Source organism: Coregonus clupeaformis, chromosome 26, assembly GCF_020615455.1.
Source record: "Coregonus clupeaformis isolate EN_2021a chromosome 26, ASM2061545v1, whole genome shotgun sequence".
Lineage (NCBI taxonomy): Eukaryota > Metazoa > Chordata > Actinopteri > Salmoniformes > Salmonidae > Coregonus > Coregonus clupeaformis.
The window spans coordinates 45,267,589-45,290,044 of NC_059217.1; the positions used below are offsets into that span (position 1 = coordinate 45,267,589).

Sequence of the window (22,456 nt, forward strand, 5' to 3'; positions counted from 1 at the left end):
CTCCTACAGGTGTACTAAATGACCTTTCACCTCTCCTCCTACAGGTGTTCTAAATGACCTTTCACCTCTCCTCCTACAGGTGTACTAAATGACCTTTCACCTCTCCTCCTACAGGTGTACTAAATGACCTTTCACCTCTCCTCCTACAGGTGTTCTAAATGACCTTTCACCTCTCCTCCTACAGGTGTACTAAATTACCTTTCACCTCTCCTCCTACAGGTGTACTAAATGACCTTTCACCTCTCCTCCTACAGGTGTTCTAAATGACCTTTCACCTCTCCTCCTACAGGTGTACTAAATGACCTTTCACCTCTCCTCCTACAGGTGTATTATATCCTGGCCCGCTGTGCGTACAACAAGGAGGACAAGGACAAGAAGGGTCTCAAGCGCCTGCTCAACAACGGGACCTACGGGTCTGCCTTCCCACTTCATGATGTAAGAAGCTACTGTATAATAGTGACCCCTCTCCTGGTGGCCAAAACAGCTTTGCCCTCTGGGCTCTTGTTGGGCCTAATGATATGCGCATATGCCAATGAGTATCTGTGAAGTCATTCAAGATTTTCTACTTACCCAGAGTCAGATGAACTCATTGATACCATTTTTTATCCAGTAGGAACATCACACTATAAATGACATGTATCCAGTAGGACCATCACACTATAAATGACATGTATCCAGTAGGACCATCACACTATAAATGACATGTATCCAGTAGGACCATCACACTATAAATGACATGTATCCAGTAGGACCATCACACTATAAATGACATGTATCCAGTAGGACCATCACACTATAAATGACATGTATCCAGTAGGACCATCACACTATAAATGACATGTATCCAGTAGGAACATCACACTATAAATGACATGTATCCAGTAGGACCATCACACTATAAATGACATGTATCCAGTAGGACATCACACTATAAATGACATGTATCCAGTAGGACCATCACACTATAAATGACATGTATCCAGTAGGACATCACACTATAAATGACATGTATCCAGTAGGACCATCACACTATAAATGACATGTATCCAGTAGGACCATCACACTATAAATGACATGTATCCAGTAGGACCATCACACTATAAATGACATGTATCCAGTAGGACCATCACACTATAAATGACATGTATCCAGTAGGACCATCACACTATAAATGACATGTATCTAGTAGGACCATCACACTATAAATGACATGTATCCAGTAGGACCATCACACTATAAATGACATGTATCCAGTAGGACATCACACTATAAATGACATGTATCCAGTAGGACCATCACACTATAAATGACATGTATCCAGTAGGAACATCACACTATAAATGACATGTATCCAGTAGGACCATCACACTATAAATGACATGTATCCAGTAGGACATCACACTATAAATGACATGTATCCAGTAGGACCATCACACTATAAATGACATGTATCCAGTAGGACCATCACACTATAAATGACATGTATCCAGTAGGACCATCACACTATAAATGACATGTATCCAGTAGGACATCACACTATAAATGACATGTATCCAGTAGGACCATCACACTATAAATGACATGTATCCAGTAGGACCATCACACTATAAATGACATGTATCCAGTAGGACCATCACACTATAAATGACATGTATCCAGTAGGACCATCACACTATAAATGACATGTATCCAGTAGGACATCACACTATAAATGACATGTATCCAGTAGGACCATCACACTATAAATGACATGTATCCAGTAGGACATCACACTATAAATGACATGTATCCAGTAGGACCATCACACTATAAATGACATGTATCCAGTAGGACATCACACTATAAATGACATGTATCCAGTAGGACCATCACACTATAAATGACATGTATCCAGTAGGACCATCACACTATAAATGACATGTATCCAGTAGGACCATCACACTATAAATGACATGTATCCAGTAGGACCATCACACTATAAATGACATGTATCCAGTAGGACCATCACACTATAAATGACATGTATCCAGTAGGACCATCACACTATAAATGACATGTATCCAGTAGGACCATCACACTATAAATGACATGTATCCAGTAGGACCATCACACTATAAATGACATGTATCCAGTAGGACCATCACACTATAAATGACATGTATCCAGTAGGACCATCACACTATAAATGACATGTATCCAGTAGGACCATCACACTATAAATGACATGTATCCAGTAGGACCATCACACTATAAATGACATGTATCCAGTAGGACCATCACACTATAAATGACATGTATCCAGTAGGACCATCACACTATAAATGACATGTATCCAGTAGGACCATCACACTATAAATGACATGTATCCAGTAGGACCATCACACTATAAATGACATGTATCCAGTAGGACCATCACACTATAAATGACATGTATCCAGTAGGACCATCACACTATAAATGACATGTATCCAGTAGGACCATCACACTATAAATGACATGTATCCAGTAGGACCATCACACTATAAATGACATGTATCCAGTAGGACCATCACACTATAAATGACATGTATCCAGTAGGACCATCACACTATAAATGACATGTATCCAGTAGGACCATCACACTATAAATGACATGTATCCAGTAGGACCATCACACTATAAATGACATGTATCCAGTAGGACCATCACACTATAAATGACATGTATCCAGTAGGACCATCACACTATAAATGACATGTATCCAGTAGGACCATCACACTATAAATGACATGTATCCAGTAGGACCATCACACTATAAATGACATGTATCCAGTAGGACCATCACACTATAAATGACATGTATCCAGTAGGACCATCACACTATAAATGACATGTATCCAGTAGGACCATCACACTATAAATGACATGTATCCAGTAGGACCATCACACTATAAATGACATGTATCCAGTAGGACCATCACACTATAAATGACATGTATCCAGTAGGACCATCACACTATAAATGACATGTATCCAGTAGGACCATCACACTATAAATGACATGTATCCAGTAGGACCATCACACTATAAATGACATGTATCCAGTAGGACCATCACACTATAAATGACATGTATCCAGTAGGACCATCACACTATAAATGACATGTATCCAGTAGGACCATCACACTATAAATGACATGTATCCAGTAGGACCATCACACTATAAATGACATGTATCCAGTAGGACCATCACACTATAAATGACATGTATCCAGTAGGACCATCACACTATAAATGACATGTATCCAGTAGGACCATCACACTATAAATGACATGTATCCAGTAGGACCATCACACTATAAATGACATGTATCCAGTAGGACCATCACACTATAAATGACATGTATCCAGTAGGACCATCACACTATAAATGACATGTATCCAGTAGGACCATCACACTATAAATGACATGTATCCAGTAGGACCATCACACTATAAATGACATGTATCCAGTAGGACCATCACACTATAAATGACATGTATCCAGTAGGACCATCACACTATAAATGACATGTATCCAGTAGGACCATCACACTATAAATGACATGTATCCAGTAGGACCATCACACTATAAATGACATGTATCCAGTAGGACCATCACACTATAAATGACATGTATCCAGTAGGACCATCACACTATAAATGACATGTATCCAGTAGGACATCACACTATAAATGACATGTATCCAGTAGGACCATCACACTATAAATGACATGTATCCAGTAGGACCATCACACTATAAATGACATGTATCCAGTAGGACCATCACACTATAAATGACATGTATCCAGTAGGACCATCACACTATAAATGACATGTATCCAGTAGGACCATCACACTATAAATGACATGTATCCAGTAGGACCATCACACTATAAATGACATGTATCCAGTAGGACATCACACTATAAATTACATGTATCCAGTAGGACCATCACACTATAAATGACATGTATCCAGTAGGACCATCACACTATAAATGACATGTATCCAGTAGGACATCACACTATAAATGACATGTATCCAGTAGGACCATCACACTATAAATGACATGTATCCAGTAGGACATCACACTATAAATGACATGTATCCAGTAGGACATCACACTATAAATGACATGTATCCAGTAGGACCATCACACTATAAATGACATGTATCCAGTAGGAACATCACACTATAAATGACATGTATCCAGTAGGACCATCACACTATAAATGACATGTATCCAGTAGGAACATCACACTATAAATGACATGTATCCAGTAGGACCATCACACTATAAATGACATGTATCCAGTAGGACCATCACACTATAAATGACATGTATCCAGTAGGACATCACACTATAAATGACATGTATCCAGTAGGACCATCACACTATAAATGACATGTATCCAGTAGGACCATCACACTATAAATGACATGTATCCAGTAGGAACATCACACTATAAATGACATGTATCCAGTAGGACCATCACACTAGAAAATGACATGTATCCAGTAGGAACATCACACTATAAATGACATGTATCCAGTAGGACCATCACACTATAAATGACATGTATCCAGTAGGACATCACACTATAAATGACATGTATCCAGTAGGACCATCACACTATAAATGACATGTATCCAGTAGGAACATCACACTATAAATGACATGTATCCAGTAGGACCATCACACTATAAATGACATGTATCCAGTAGGAACATCACACTATAAATGACATGTATCCAGTAGGACCATCACACTATAAATGACATGTATCCAGTAGGACCATCACACTATAAATGACATGTATCCAGTAGGACCATCACACTATAAATGACATGTATCCAGTAGGACATCACACTATAAATGACATGTATCCAGTAGGACCATCACACTATAAATGACATGTATCCAGTAGGACCATCACACTATAAATGACATGTATCCAGTAGGACCATCACACTATAAATGACATGTATCCAGTAGGACCATCACACTATAAATGACATGTATCCAGTAGGACATCACACTATAAATGACATGTATCCAGTAGGACCATCACACTATAAATGACATGTATCCAGTAGGACATCACACTATAAATGACATGTATCCAGTAGGACCATCACACTATAAATGACATGTATCCAGTAGGACATCACACTATAAATGACATGTATCCAGTAGGACCATCACACTATAAATGACATGTATCCAGTAGGACCATCACACTATAAATGACATGTATCCAGTAGGAACATCACACTATAAATGACATGTATCCAGTAGGACCATCACACTATAAATGACATGTATCCAGTAGGACATCACACTATAAATGACATGTATCCAGTAGGACCATCACACTATAAATGACATGTATCCAGTAGGACATCACACTATAAATGACATGTATCCAGTAGGACATCACACTATAAATGACATGTATCCAGTAGGACCATCACACTATAAATGACATGTATCCAGTAGGACCATCACACTATAAATGACATGTATCCAGTAGGACCATCACACTATAAATGACATGTATCCAGTAGGACATCACACTATAAATGACATGTATCCAGTAGGACCATCACACTATAAATGACATGTATCCAGTAGGACATCACACTATAAATGACATGTATCCAGTAGGACCATCACACTATAAATGACATGTATCCAGTAGGACCATCACACTATAAATGACATGTATCCAGTAGGACCATCACACTATAAATGACATGTATCCAGTAGGACCATCACACTATAAATGACATGTATCCAGTAGGAACATCACACTATAAATGACATGTATCCAGTAGGACATCACACTATAAATGACATGTATCCAGTAGGACCATCACACTATAAATGACATGTATCCAGTAGGAACATCACACTATAAATGACATGTATCCAGTAGGACCATCACACTATAAATGACATGTATCCAGTAGGACCATCACACTATAAATGACATGTATCCAGTAGGAACATCACACTATAAATGACATGTATCCAGTAGGACCATCACACTATAAATGACATGTATCCAGTAGGACATCACACTATAAATGACATGTATCCAGTAGGACATCACACTATAAATGACATGTATCCAGTAGGACCATCACACTATAAATGACATGTATCCAGTAGGACCATCACACTATAAATGACATGTATCCAGTAGGACCATCACACTATAAATGACATGTATCCAGTAGGACATCACACTATAAATGACATGTATCCAGTAGGACCATCACACTATAAATGACATGTATCCAGTAGGACATCACACTATAAATGACATGTATCCAGTAGGACATCACACTATAAATGACATGTATCCAGTAGGACCATCACACTATAAATGACATGTATCCAGTAGGACCATCACACTATAAATGACATGTATCCAGTAGGACCATCACACTATAAATGACATGTATCCAGTAGGACATCACACTATAAATGACATGTATCCAGTAGGACCATCACACTATAAATGACATGTATCCAGTAGGACCATCACACTATAAATGACATGTATCCAGTAGGACCATCACACTATAAATGACATGTATCCAGTAGGACATCACACTATAAATGACATGTATCCAGTAGGACCATCACACTATAAATGACATGTATCCAGTAGGACCATCACACTATAAATGACATGTATCCAGTAGGACCATAACACTATAAATGACATGTATCCAGTAGGACATCACACTATAAATGACATGTATCCAGTAGGACATCACACTATAAATGACATGTATCCAGTAGGACATCACACTATAAATGACATGTATCCAGTAGGACATCACACTATAAATGACATGTATCCAGTAGGACCATCACACTATAAATGACATGTATCCAGTAGGACCATCACACTATAAATGACATGTATCCAGTAGGACCATCACACTATAAATGACATGTATCCAGTAGGACCATCACACTATAAATGACATGTATCCAGTAGGACATCACACTATAAATGACATGTATCCAGTAGGACATCACACTATAAATGACATGTATCCAGTAGGACATCACACTATAAATGACATGTATCCAGTAGGACATCACACTATAAATGACATGTATCCAGTAGGACCATCACACTATAAATGACATGTATCCAGTAGGAACATCACACTATAAATGACATGTATCCAGTAGGACCATCACACTATAAATGACATGTATCCAGTAGGACCATCACACTATAAATGACATGTATCCAGTAGGACATCACACTATAAATGACATGTATCCAGTAGGACATCACACTATAAATGACATGTATCCAGTAGGACCATCACACTATAAATGACATGTATCCAGTAGGACCATCACACTATAAATGACATGTATCCAGTAGGACCATCACACTATAAATGACATGTATCCAGTAGGACCATCACACTATAAATGACATGTATCCAGTAGGACATCACACTATAAATGACATGTATCCAGTAGGAACATCACACTATAAATGACATGTATCCAGTAGGACATCACACTATAAATGACATGTATCCAGTAGGACATCACACTATAAATGACATGTATCCAGTAGGACATCACACTATAAATGACATGTATCCAGTAGGAACATCACACTATAAATGACATGTATCCAGTAGGACATCACACTATAAATGACATGTATCCAGTAGGACCATCACACTATAAATGACATGTATCCAGTAGGACCATCACACTATAAATGACATGTATCCAGTAGGACCATCACACTATAAATGACATGTATCCAGTAGGAACATCACACTATAAATGACATGTATCCAGTAGGACATCACACTATAAATGACATGTATCCAGTAGGACATCACACTATAAATGACATGTATCCAGTAGGACCATCACACTATAAATGACATGTATCCAGTAGGACATCACACTATAAATGACATGTATCCAGTAGGACCATCACACTATAAATGACATGTATCCAGTAGGACATCACACTATAAATGACATGTATCCAGTAGGAACATCACACTATAAATGACATGTATCCAGTAGGACCATCACACTATAAATGACATGTATCCAGTAGGACATCACACTATAAATGACATGTATCCAGTAGGAACATCACACTATAAATGACATGTATCCAGTAGGACCATCACACTATAAATGACATGTATCCAGTAGGACCATCACACTATAAATGACATGTATCCAGTAGGACCATGACACTATAAATGACATGTATCCAGTAGGACATCACACTATAAATGACATGTATCCAGTAGGACCATCACACTATAAATGACATGTATCCAGTAGGAACATCACACTATAAATGACATGTATCCCTCTGTATGTATACAGTCTCGGTACTGGAAGGCATCCAGGGACCCCAACAGTGAGAGTGAGAGATTCAGCCTCTATAAAAACTGGGCCCGGTTCTTCAGTTTCTTCAAAGAGCAGCCTCTCAACTTGATACGGTGAGAACACAACACAACATGACACAACACAACATGACACGACACAACACGACACGACACAACACGACACAACACAACACGACACAACACAACACAACATGACACGACACAACACGACACAACACAACACGACACAACACGACACGACACAACACGACACAACACAACACGACACAACACAACACAACATGACACGACACAACACGACACAACACGACACAACACGACACAACACAACATGACACAACACGACATGACACAACACAACATGACACAACACGACATGACACAACACGACACAACACGACACAACACAACATGACACAACACGACACAACATGACACAACACGACACAACACAACATGACACAACACAACATGACACAACATGACACAACACAACATGACACAACACAACATGACACAACACGACACAACACAACATGACACAACACAACATGACACAACACAACATGACACAACACAACATGACACAACACAACATGACACAACACGACACAACATGACACAACATGACACAACACAACATGACACAACACAACATGACACAACACGACACAACACAACACAACATGACACAACACAACATGACACAACACAACATGACACAACATGATACAACATGACACAACATGACACAACACAACACGACACAACATGATACAACACAACACAACATGACACGACACGACACGACACGACACAACACAACACGACACGGCACGACACAACACGACACGACACGACACGACACGACACAACATGACACAACACAACATGACACAACATGACACAACACAACACAACATGACACAACATGACACAACACAACACGACACAACACAACACAACACGACACGACATGACACAACACAACATGACACAACACAACACAACATGACACAACATGACACAACACAACACATGACACAACACAACATGACACAACACAACACAACATGACACAACACAACATGACATAACACAACATGACACGACACAACATGACACAACACAACACAACATGACACAACATGACACAACACAACATGACACGACACAACATGACACAACACAACACAACATGACACAACATGACACAACACAACATGACACAACACAACATGACACAACACAACACAACACAACATGACACAACACAACATGACATAACACAACATGACACGACACAACATGACACAACACAACACAACATGACACAACATGACACAACACAACATGACACAACACAACATGACACAACACAACACAACATGACACAACACAACATGACATAACACAACATGACACGACACAACATGACACAACACAACACATGACACAACACAACATGACACAACACAACATGACACAACACAACACAACATGACACAACACAACATGACACAACACAACACAACATGACACAACATGACATGACACAACACAACATGACACAACACAACACAACATGACACAACACAACATGACATAACACAACATGACACGACACAACATGACACAACACAACACATGACACAACATGACACAACACGACACGACACAACACAACATGACACAACACAACACAACATGACACAACACAACATGACACAACACAACATGACACAACACAACACATGACACAACATGACACAACACGACACGACACAACACAACATGACACAACACAACACAACATGACACAACACAACATGACACAACACAACACATGACACAACACAACATGACACAACACAACACATGACACAACATGACACAACATGACACAACACAACATGACACAACACAACATGACACAACACAACATGACACAACACAACATGACACAACATGACACAACATGACACAACACAACACAACATGACATAACACAACATGACACAACACAACATGACATAACACAACATGACACAACACAACATGACACAACACAACATGACACAACATGACACAACATGACACAACACAACATGACACAACACGACACAACACAACACAACATGACACAACATGACACAACACAACACAACATGACACAACACAACATGACACAACACAACACAACATGACACAACACAACACAACACAACATGACACAACACAACATGACACAACACAACATGACACAACACAACATGACACAACACAACATGACACAACACAACATGACACAACATGACACAACACAACATGACACAACACAACATGACACAACACAACACAACATGACACAACACAACATGACACAACACAACACAACATGACACAACACAACATGACACAACACAACATGACACAACACAACACAACATGACACAACACAACATGACACAACACAACACAACATGACACAACACAACATGACACGACACAACATGACACAACATGACACAACACAACATGACACAACATGACACAACACAACACAACACAACATGACACAACACAACACAACACAACATGACACAACACGACACAACACAACATGACACAACACAACACAACACAACACAACATGACACAACACAACATGACACAACACAACATGACACAACATGACACAACACAACATGACACAACATGACACAACACAACACAACATGACACAACACAACATGACACAACACAACATGACACAACACAACATGACACAACACAACATGACACAACATGACACAACACAACATGACACAACATGACACAACACAACACAACACAACATGACACAACACAACATGACACAACACAACATGACACAACATGACACAACACAACATGACACAACACAACACAACACAACATGACACGACACAACACAACACAACATGACACAACACAACACAACACAACATGACAAAACACAACATGACACAACACAACATGACACAACATGACACAACACAACATGACACAACACAACATGACATGACACAACACAACATGACACAACACAACATGACACAACACAACATGACACAACATGACACAACACAACATGACACAACACAACATGACACAACATGACACAACACAACACAACATGACACAACATGACACGACACAACATGACACAACATGACACAACACAACACAACATGACACAACACAACACAACACAACATGACACAACATGACACAACATGACACAACACAACATGACACAACATGACACAACAGAACACAACACAACACAACACAACACGGCACAACACAACACAACATGACACAACACAACACAACTTGACACAACACAACATGACACAACACGACATGACACAACACAACATGACACAACACAACATGACATGACACAACACAACATGACACAACACAACATGACACAACATGACATGACACAACATGACATGACACAACATGACACAACACAACATGACATGACACAACACAACATGACACAACACAACACAACATGACACAACACAACATGACACAACACAACACAACATGACAACACACCATGACACAACACAACATGACATGACACAACATGATACAACACAACACGACACAACACAACATGACATGACACAACATGATACAACACAACATGACACAACATGACACAACACAACATGACACAACACAACATGACATGACACAACATGATACAACACAACATGACACAACATGACACAACACAACATGACACAACACATGACATGACACAACATGACACAACATGACACAACATGACATGACACAACATGACACAACACATGACACAACATGACACAACACATGACACATGACACAACACATGACATGACACAACATGATACAACACAACATGACACAACACAACATGACACAACACAACACAACATGACACAACATGACACAACACAACATGACACAACACATGACACATGACACAACACATGACATGACACAACATGACACAACACAACATGACACAACACAACATGACACAACACAACATGACACGACACAACATGACACGACACAACATGACACAACACAACATGACACAACACAACACAACATGACACAACATGACACAACACAACATGACACAACACATGACACATGACACAACACATGACATGACACAACATGACACAACACAACATGACACAACACAACATGACACAACACAACATGACACAACACAACACAACACAACATGACACGACACAACACAACACAACATGACACAACACAACACAACACAACATGACAAAACACAACATGACACAACACAACATGACACAACATGACACGACACAACATGACACAACACAACATGACATGACACAACACAACATGACACAACACAACATGACACAACACAACATGACACAACATGACACAACACAACATGACACAACACAACATGACACAACATGACACAACACAACACAACATGACACAACATGACACGACACAACATGACACAACATGACACAACACAACACAACATGACACAACACAACACAACACAACATGACACAACATGACACAACATGACACAACACAACATGACACAACATGACACAACAGAACACAACACAACACAACACAACACGGCACAACACAACACAACATGACACAACACAACACAACTTGACACAACACAACATGACACAACACGACATGACACAACACAACATGACACAACACAACATGACATGACACAACACAACATGACACAACACAACATGACACAACATGACATGACACAACATGACATGACACAACATGACACAACACAACATGACATGACACAACACAACATGACACAACACAACACAACATGACACAACACAACATGACACAACACAACACAACATGACAACACACCATGACACAACACAACATGACATGACACAACATGATACAACACAACACGACACAACACAACATGACATGACACAACATGATACAACACAACATGACACAACATGACACAACACAACATGACACAACACAACATGACATGACACAACATGATACAACACAACATGACACAACATGACACAACACAACATGACACAACACATGACATGACACAACATGACACAACATGACACAACATGACATGACACAACATGACACAACACATGACACAACATGACACAACACATGACACATGACACAACACATGACATGACACAACATGATACAACACAACATGACACAACACAACATGACACAACACAACACAACATGACACAACATGACACAACACAACATGACACAACACATGACACATGACACAACACATGACATGACACAACATGACACAACACAACATGACACAACACAACATGACACAACACAACATGACACGACACAACATGACACGACACAACATGACACAACACAACATGACACAACATGATACAACATGACACAACACAACACGACACAACATGATACAACACGACACAACATGACACAACACAACACAACATGACACGACACAACACAACACGACACAACACGACACAACACGACACAACACGACACAACACGACACAACACAACACGACACAACACAACATGACACAACATGACACAACACAACATGACATGACACAACACGACACAACATGACACGACACGACACGACACAACACATGACATTACACAACATGACACAACACATGACACATGACACAACACATGACACATGATACAACACAACATGACACAACACAACATGACACAACACAACATGACACAACACATGACACATGACACAACACATGACATGACACAACACGACACAACACAACATGACACAACACAACATGACACAACACAACATGACACGACACAACACAACACAACACGACACAACATGACACGACACGACACGACACAACACATGACATGACACAACATGACACAACATGACACAACATGACATGACACAACACAACATGACACAACACAACATGACACAACACATGACACATGATACAACACAACATGACACAACACAACACGACACAACATGACACAACACAACATGACACAACATGACACAACACAACACGACACAACATGATACAACACAACACGACACAACATGATACAACACAACATGACACAACATGACACAACACAACACAACATGACACGACACAACACGACACAACACGACACAACACGACACAACACAACACGACACAACACAACATGACACAACATGACACAACACAACATGACACGACACAACACGACACAACACAACATGACACAACACGACACAACATGACACGACACGACACGACACAACACGACACAACACAACACGACACGACATGACACAACACAACATGACACAACACAACACAACATGACACAACATGACACAACACAACACATGACACAACACAACATGACACAACACAACACAACATGACACAACACAACATGACACAACACAACACAACATGACACAACATGACATGACACAATACGACATTACACAACACAACATGACACAACACAACATGACATAACACAACATGACACGACACAACATGACACAACACAACACAACATGACACAACACAACATGACACGACACAACATGACACAACATGACACAACACAACATGACATAACACAACATGACACGACACAACATGACACAACACAACACATGACACAACATGACACAACACGACACGACACAACACAACATGACACAACACAACACAACATGACACAACACAACATGACACAACACAACATGACACAACACAACATGACACAACACAACATGACACAACACGACACAACACGACATGACACAACACAACATGACACAACACAACATGACACAACACAACATGACACAACACAACAAGACACAACACAACACATGACACAACACAACATGACACAACACAACACATGACACAACATGACACAACACAACATGACACAACACAACATGACACAACACAACATGACACAACACAACATGACACAACACAACATGACACAACACAACACATAACACAACATGACACAACACAACATGACACAACACAACATGACACAACACAACACATGACACAACACAACATGACACAACACAACACATGACACAACACAACATGACACAACACAACATGACACAACATGACACAACACAACACAACATGACACAACACAACATGACACAACACAACATGACACAACATGACACAACACAACACAACATGACACAACACAACATGACACAACACAACACAACATGACACAACACAACATGACACAACACAACATGACACAACATGACACAACACAACACAACATGACACAACACAACATGACACAACACAACACAACATGACACAACACAACACAACACAACATGACACAACACAACATGACACAACACAACACAACACAACATGACACAACATGACACAACACAACACAACACAACATGACACAACACAACACAACATGACACAACACAACATGACACAACACAACATGACACAACACAACACAACATGACACAACATGACACGACACAACATGACACAACATGACACAACACAACACAACATGACACAACACAACATGACACAACACAACACAACATGACACAACATGACACAACACAACACAACACAACATGACACAACACAACACAACATGACACAACACAACATGACACAACACAACATGACACAACACAACATGACACAACACAACACAACATGACACAACATGACACGACACAACATGACACAACACAACATGACACAACACAACATGACATGACACAACATGACACAACATGACACAACATGACACAACACAACACAACACAACATGACACAACACAACACAACATGACACAACACAACATGACACAACATGACACAACACAACATGACACAACACAACACAACATGACACAACACAACACAACATGACACAACACAACATGACACAACATGACACAACACAACATGACACAACACAACATGACACAACACAACATGACACAACATGACACGACATGACACAACACAACACAACACAACATGACATGACACAACATGACACAACATGACACAACATGACACAACACAACATGACACAACATGACACAACACAACATGACACAACACAACACAACACAACACAACACGGCACAACACAACACAACATGACACAACACAACACAACTTGACACAACACAACATGATACAACACAACACGACATGACACAACATGACACAACATGACATGACACAACATGACATGACACAACATGACACAACACAACATGACATGACACAACACAACATGACACAACACAACACAACATGACACAACATGACAACACAACATGACACAACACAACATGACATGGCACAACATGATACAACACAACACGACACAACACAACATGATACAACACATGACACAACACAACATGACATGACACAACACAACATGACATGACACAACATGACACAACACGACACAACACAACATGACACAACATGACACAACACAACATGACATGACACAACACATGACATGACACAACATGACACAACACAACACAACATGACACAACATGACACAACACAACATGACACAACACAACATGACACGACACAACATGACACGACACAACATGACACAACACAACATGACACAACACAACATGACACAACACAACACAACATGACACAACACAACATGACACAACACAACACAACATGACACAACACAACATGACACAACACATGACATGACACAACATGACACAACATGACACAACACAACATGACACAACACGACACGACACAACATGACACAACACAACACGACACAACACAACATGACATGACACAACATGACACAACATGACACAACACAACATGACACAACACAACATGACACAACATGACACAACATGACATGACACAACATGATACAACACAACATGACACAACACAACATGACACAACATGACACAACATGACATGACACAACACAACATGACACAACATGACACAACACAACATGACACAACACAACATGACACAACATGACATGACACAACATGATACAACACAACATGACACAACATGACACAACACAACATGACACAACACAACATGACACAACATGACACAACATGACATGACACAACATGATACAACACAACATGACACAACACAACATGACACAACATGACACAACATGACATGACACAACACAACATGACACGACATGACACAACACAACATGACACAACACAACATGACACAACATGACACAACATGACATGACACAACATGATACAACACAACATGACACAACACAACATGACACAACATGACACAACATGACATGACACAACACAACATGACACAACATGACACAACACAACATGACACGACACAACATGACACAACACAACATGACACAACACAACATGACACAACATGACACAACACAACACAACATGATACAACACATGACATGACACAACATGATACAACACAACATGACACAACATGACACAACATGACATGACACAACACAACATGACACAACACAACATGACACAACACAACATGACACAACATGACACAACACAACATGACACAACACAACATGACACGACACAACATGACACAACACAACATGATACAACACAACATGATACAACACAATACAACACGACACAACATGACTCAACACAACATGACACAAGAACAGGAATTCAACGTTCTTATCCCTTGCTTGCTAGCCAACTACGGCTAACTTACAGTCACGTCAAACGGTGCAGACAGAATAACAACAGTAGCTGCATTTGCGTTTGTTTAAGCTGTTTTCTAGTGACATTTATTTGGATGCATCCATAACAATGAGCTAATGAGGCGTGATTTCACCCTGGCATAGAACATGTGCTCTCTCGTCAGGACACTGTTGTTCAGAGGAGCTAGCCAACAACACAGCTAAGACAATCACTTCAAACTGAAGCTGGAAAGACCGCAAACTAACTGCACCTTTTTTCAATTGACATTTCTTTGTATATATCCATAAGTATGATGCCAACTGATTCGAATGGCTGAGAAAAGCTGCCTGTCTGTCTAATCCCAACTCCCGACACTTTCATTACTATGGGACAGCTGGAGATCGAATTTGAATATTGAAACAATGTTGCAAATGTCGGCGAGACAGACAGCAAGGTTTACATAAATCTCCGCTGTTGAAAACTAAATGTTAGTCTAAAAGAAATGTGAGATAATGTCTAGATGCTTTTTATAGTGGAGATCAAGTTTATAAATTGCCTGGCTGGGCTGATGAGACAGTGGATTGGGCAGTCAGATGGAACAGAGTAAATAGGCATTTTAACGTCATACAGTGAGGGAAAAAAGTATTTGATCCCCTGCTGATTTTGTACGTTTGCCCACTGACAAAGAAATGATCAGTCTATAATTTTAATGGTAGGTTTATTTGAACAGTGAGAGACAGAATAACAACAACAAAAATCCAGAAAAACGCATGTAAAAAATGTTATAAATTGATTTGCATTTTAATGAGGGAAATAAGTATTTGACCCCCTCTCAATCAGAAAGATTTCTGGCTCCCAGGTGTCTTTTATACAGGTAACGAGCTGAGATTAGGAGCACACTCTTAAAGGGAGTGCTCCTAATCTCAGTTTGTTACCTGTATAAAAGACACCTGTCCACAGAAGCAATCAATCAATCAGATTCCAAACTCTCCACCATAGCCAAGACCAAAGAGCTCTCCAAGGATGTCAGGGACAAGATTGTAGACCTACACAAGGCTGGAATGGGCTACAAGACCATCGCCAAGCAGCTTGGTGAGAAGGTAACAACAGTTGGTGCGATTATTCGCAAATGGAAGAAACACAAAATAACTGTCAATCTCCCTCGGCCTGGGGCTCCATGCAAGATCTCACCTCGTGGAGTTGCAATGATCATGACAACGGTGAGGAATCAGCCCAGAACTACACGGGAGGATCTTGTCAATGATCTCAAGGCAGCTGGGACCATAGTCACCAAGAAAACAATTGGTAACACACTACGCCGTGAAGGACTGAAATCCTGCAGCGCCCGCAAGGTCCCCCTGCTCAAGAAAGCACATATACAGGCCCGTCTGAAGTTTGCCAATGAACATCTGAATGATTCAGAGGAGAACTGGGTGAAAGTGTTGTGGTCAGATGAGACCAAAATCGAGCTCTTTGGCATCAACTCAACTCGCCGTGTTTGGAGGAGGAGGAATACTGCCTATGACCCCAAGAACACCATCCCCACCGTCAAACATGGAGGTGGAAACATTATGCTTTGGGGGTGTTTTTCTGCTAAGGGGACAGGACAACTTCACCGCATCAAAGGGATGATGGACGGGGCCATGTACCGTCAAATCTTGTGTGAGAACCTCCTTCCCTCAGCCAGGGCATTGAAAATGGGTCGTGGATGGGTATTCCAGCATGACAATGACCCAAAACACACGGCCAAGGCAACAAAGGAGTGGCTCAAGAAGAAGCACATTAAGGTCCTGGAGTGGCCTAGCCAGTCTCCAGACCTTAATCCCATAGAAAATCTGTGGAGGAAGCTGAAGGTTCAAGTTGCCAAACGTCAGCCTCGAAACCTTAATGACTTGGAGAAGATCTGCAAAGAAGAGTGGAACAACATCCCTCCTGAGATGTGTGCAAACCTGGTGGCCAACTACAAGAAACGTCTGACCTCTGTGATTGCCAACAAGGGTTTTTCCACCAAGTACTAAGTCATGTTTTGCAGAGGGGTCAAATACTTATTTCCCTCATTAAAATGCAAATCAATTTATAAAATGTTTTACATGCATTTTTCTGGATTTTTGTTGTTGTTATTCTGTCTCTCACTGTTCAAATAAACCTACCATTAAAATTATAGACTGATCATGTCTTTGTCAGTGGGCAAACGTACAAAATCAGCAGGGGATCAAACACCTTTTTCCCTCACTGTAGATTTAGCCGGTGGTAACTTGTGGAATAGACACCGGCTGGAATGCGGTTTTGACCAATCAGCATTCAGGGTTAGACCCACCCGTTGTTTAATCCAACATAGATTAACCACCTACGCACAGTGACAGACATTTAAAAAGCAATTTACCTAACAGTATATTTCCAGAGATCTTGATTGCTGTAAACTCTGCAGATATCACCTCAAGCTGAATTCACCTTTAAAAGTGAACCTCAGTGCCCAGGTCATTTACATTTTAGCAGACGATCTTATCCAGAGCGACTTACAGTTAGTGAGTGCATACATTTTCATACTGGCCCCCCGTGGGAATCAAACCCACAACCCTGGCGTTGCAAGCGCCATGGTCTACCAACTGAGCTACAGGGGGGGCTGTTATTTACTGTAACTGCATTTGCCCATTATTTTTAGATGCTAGATAGACCTGACCTGACCTGGAGTTCACAACCTGATTGTTGTTGTTTGATTGGTTGTGTTGTATTTCCCATAACAGGAAGTATTATGAGGAGAATATGTTTGATTGGTTGTGTTGCATTTCCCATAACAGGAAGTATTACGGGGAGAAGATTGGGATCTACTTTGCCTGGCTGGGTTTCTACACTGAGATGCTGTTCTTCGCTGCGGTAGTAGGCCTGATCTGTTTTCTCTATGGATTGTTCACCTTCGATGACAACATCTGGAGGTGAGGGCCCCTGAATCCCAATTCAACCCCTAGCCCCTAGGCACTAGCCCCTAGCCCCTATCCCCTAGCCCCTATCCCCTACCCCCTATCCCCTAGCCCCTATCCCCTAGCCCCTAGCCCCTATCCCCTATCCCCTATCCCCTAGCCCCTAGCCCCTAGCCCCTATCCCCTAGCCCCTAGCCCTAGCCTCTATCCCCTATCCCCTAGCCACTAGCCCCTAGCCCCTATCCCCTAGCCCCTAGCCCCTATCCCCTATCCCTAGCCCTATCCCTAGCCCTAGCCCCTAGCCCCTATCCCCTAGCTCCCTATCCCCTATCCCTAGCCCCTGTCCCCTAGCCCCTAGCCCCTATCCCCTAGCCCCTATCCCCTAGCCCCTATCCCCTAGCCCCTATCCCCTAGCCCCTATCCCCTAGCCCCTATCCCCTATCCCCTAGCCCCTAGCCCCTATCCCCTAGCCCCTAGCCCCTATCCCCTATCCCCTATCCCTAGCCCCTATCCCTAGCCACTAGCCCCTATCCCTAGCCCTATCCCCTAGCCCTAGTCCCTATCCCCTACGCTTGTGTTGTGTAGCCCCTATCCCCTAGCCCCTAGCCCCTATCCCCTAGCCCCTATCCCTAGCCCCTAGCCCCTAGCCCCTATCCCCTAGCCCCTATCCCCTATCCCCTAGCCCCTAGCCCTATCCCCTAGCCCCTAGGCGCTCCTGTTGATCTGAAAGGACTGAGTTGGTGTAAGCAGTATCCAGTGTAGTTATTATACATTTGTACGTTGTCCGGGGATGTCAGATTGATACGTTCAACGATTGGGACAGACTAATAATTCTAGCTAAGTGAAGGTGGCTGATAATGCAGCTCATATGTTTTGATGCAGTAGACCTACATCATGAGACTATCACTTCCGTTGTTTTGAAATCTCTTGGTTATTCCAGTAAAGAAATCTGCAGTGAGGAGATCGGAGGCAACATCATCATGTGTCCGCTGTGTGATAAGACATGTGGCTACTGGAAACTCAACACAACGTGTAACTCGTCCTGGGTAAGGAGTGCATCCATGCTAAAGATAATCGTTGTTGGAAATGTGTTTTATTTTGTCGACGCATATCTCTAAGGAACTTTAGATCCCTCTCTTGTTTTTCTGCTTTTAAGACGTTCCTTTGTGTATGAAC

At 41.0% G+C, this 22,456-nt stretch overlaps 1 protein-coding gene across 4 annotated transcripts in view; it reads left to right on the plus strand.

The window, feature by feature from the left end:
* The window catches only part of LOC121540745 (anoctamin-5), a 114,744-nt gene that overhangs the window by 45,195 nt on the left and 47,093 nt on the right, over positions 1-22,456 (plus strand). For all 4 annotated transcript variants that reach the window (XR_005995540.2, XM_045207882.1, XM_045207883.1 and 1 more), the window contains 4 exons: positions 325-435; positions 8,427-8,542; positions 21,161-21,295; positions 22,221-22,326. Coding sequence is in view for 3 of the 4 variants with exons in the window: in XM_045207882.1 (XP_045063817.1) it covers positions 325-435; positions 8,427-8,542; positions 21,161-21,295; positions 22,221-22,326 (468 nt within the window). In the remaining variant the exon portion in view is untranslated. The remainder of the gene's footprint in view (positions 1-324; positions 436-8,426; positions 8,543-21,160; positions 21,296-22,220; positions 22,327-22,456) is intronic.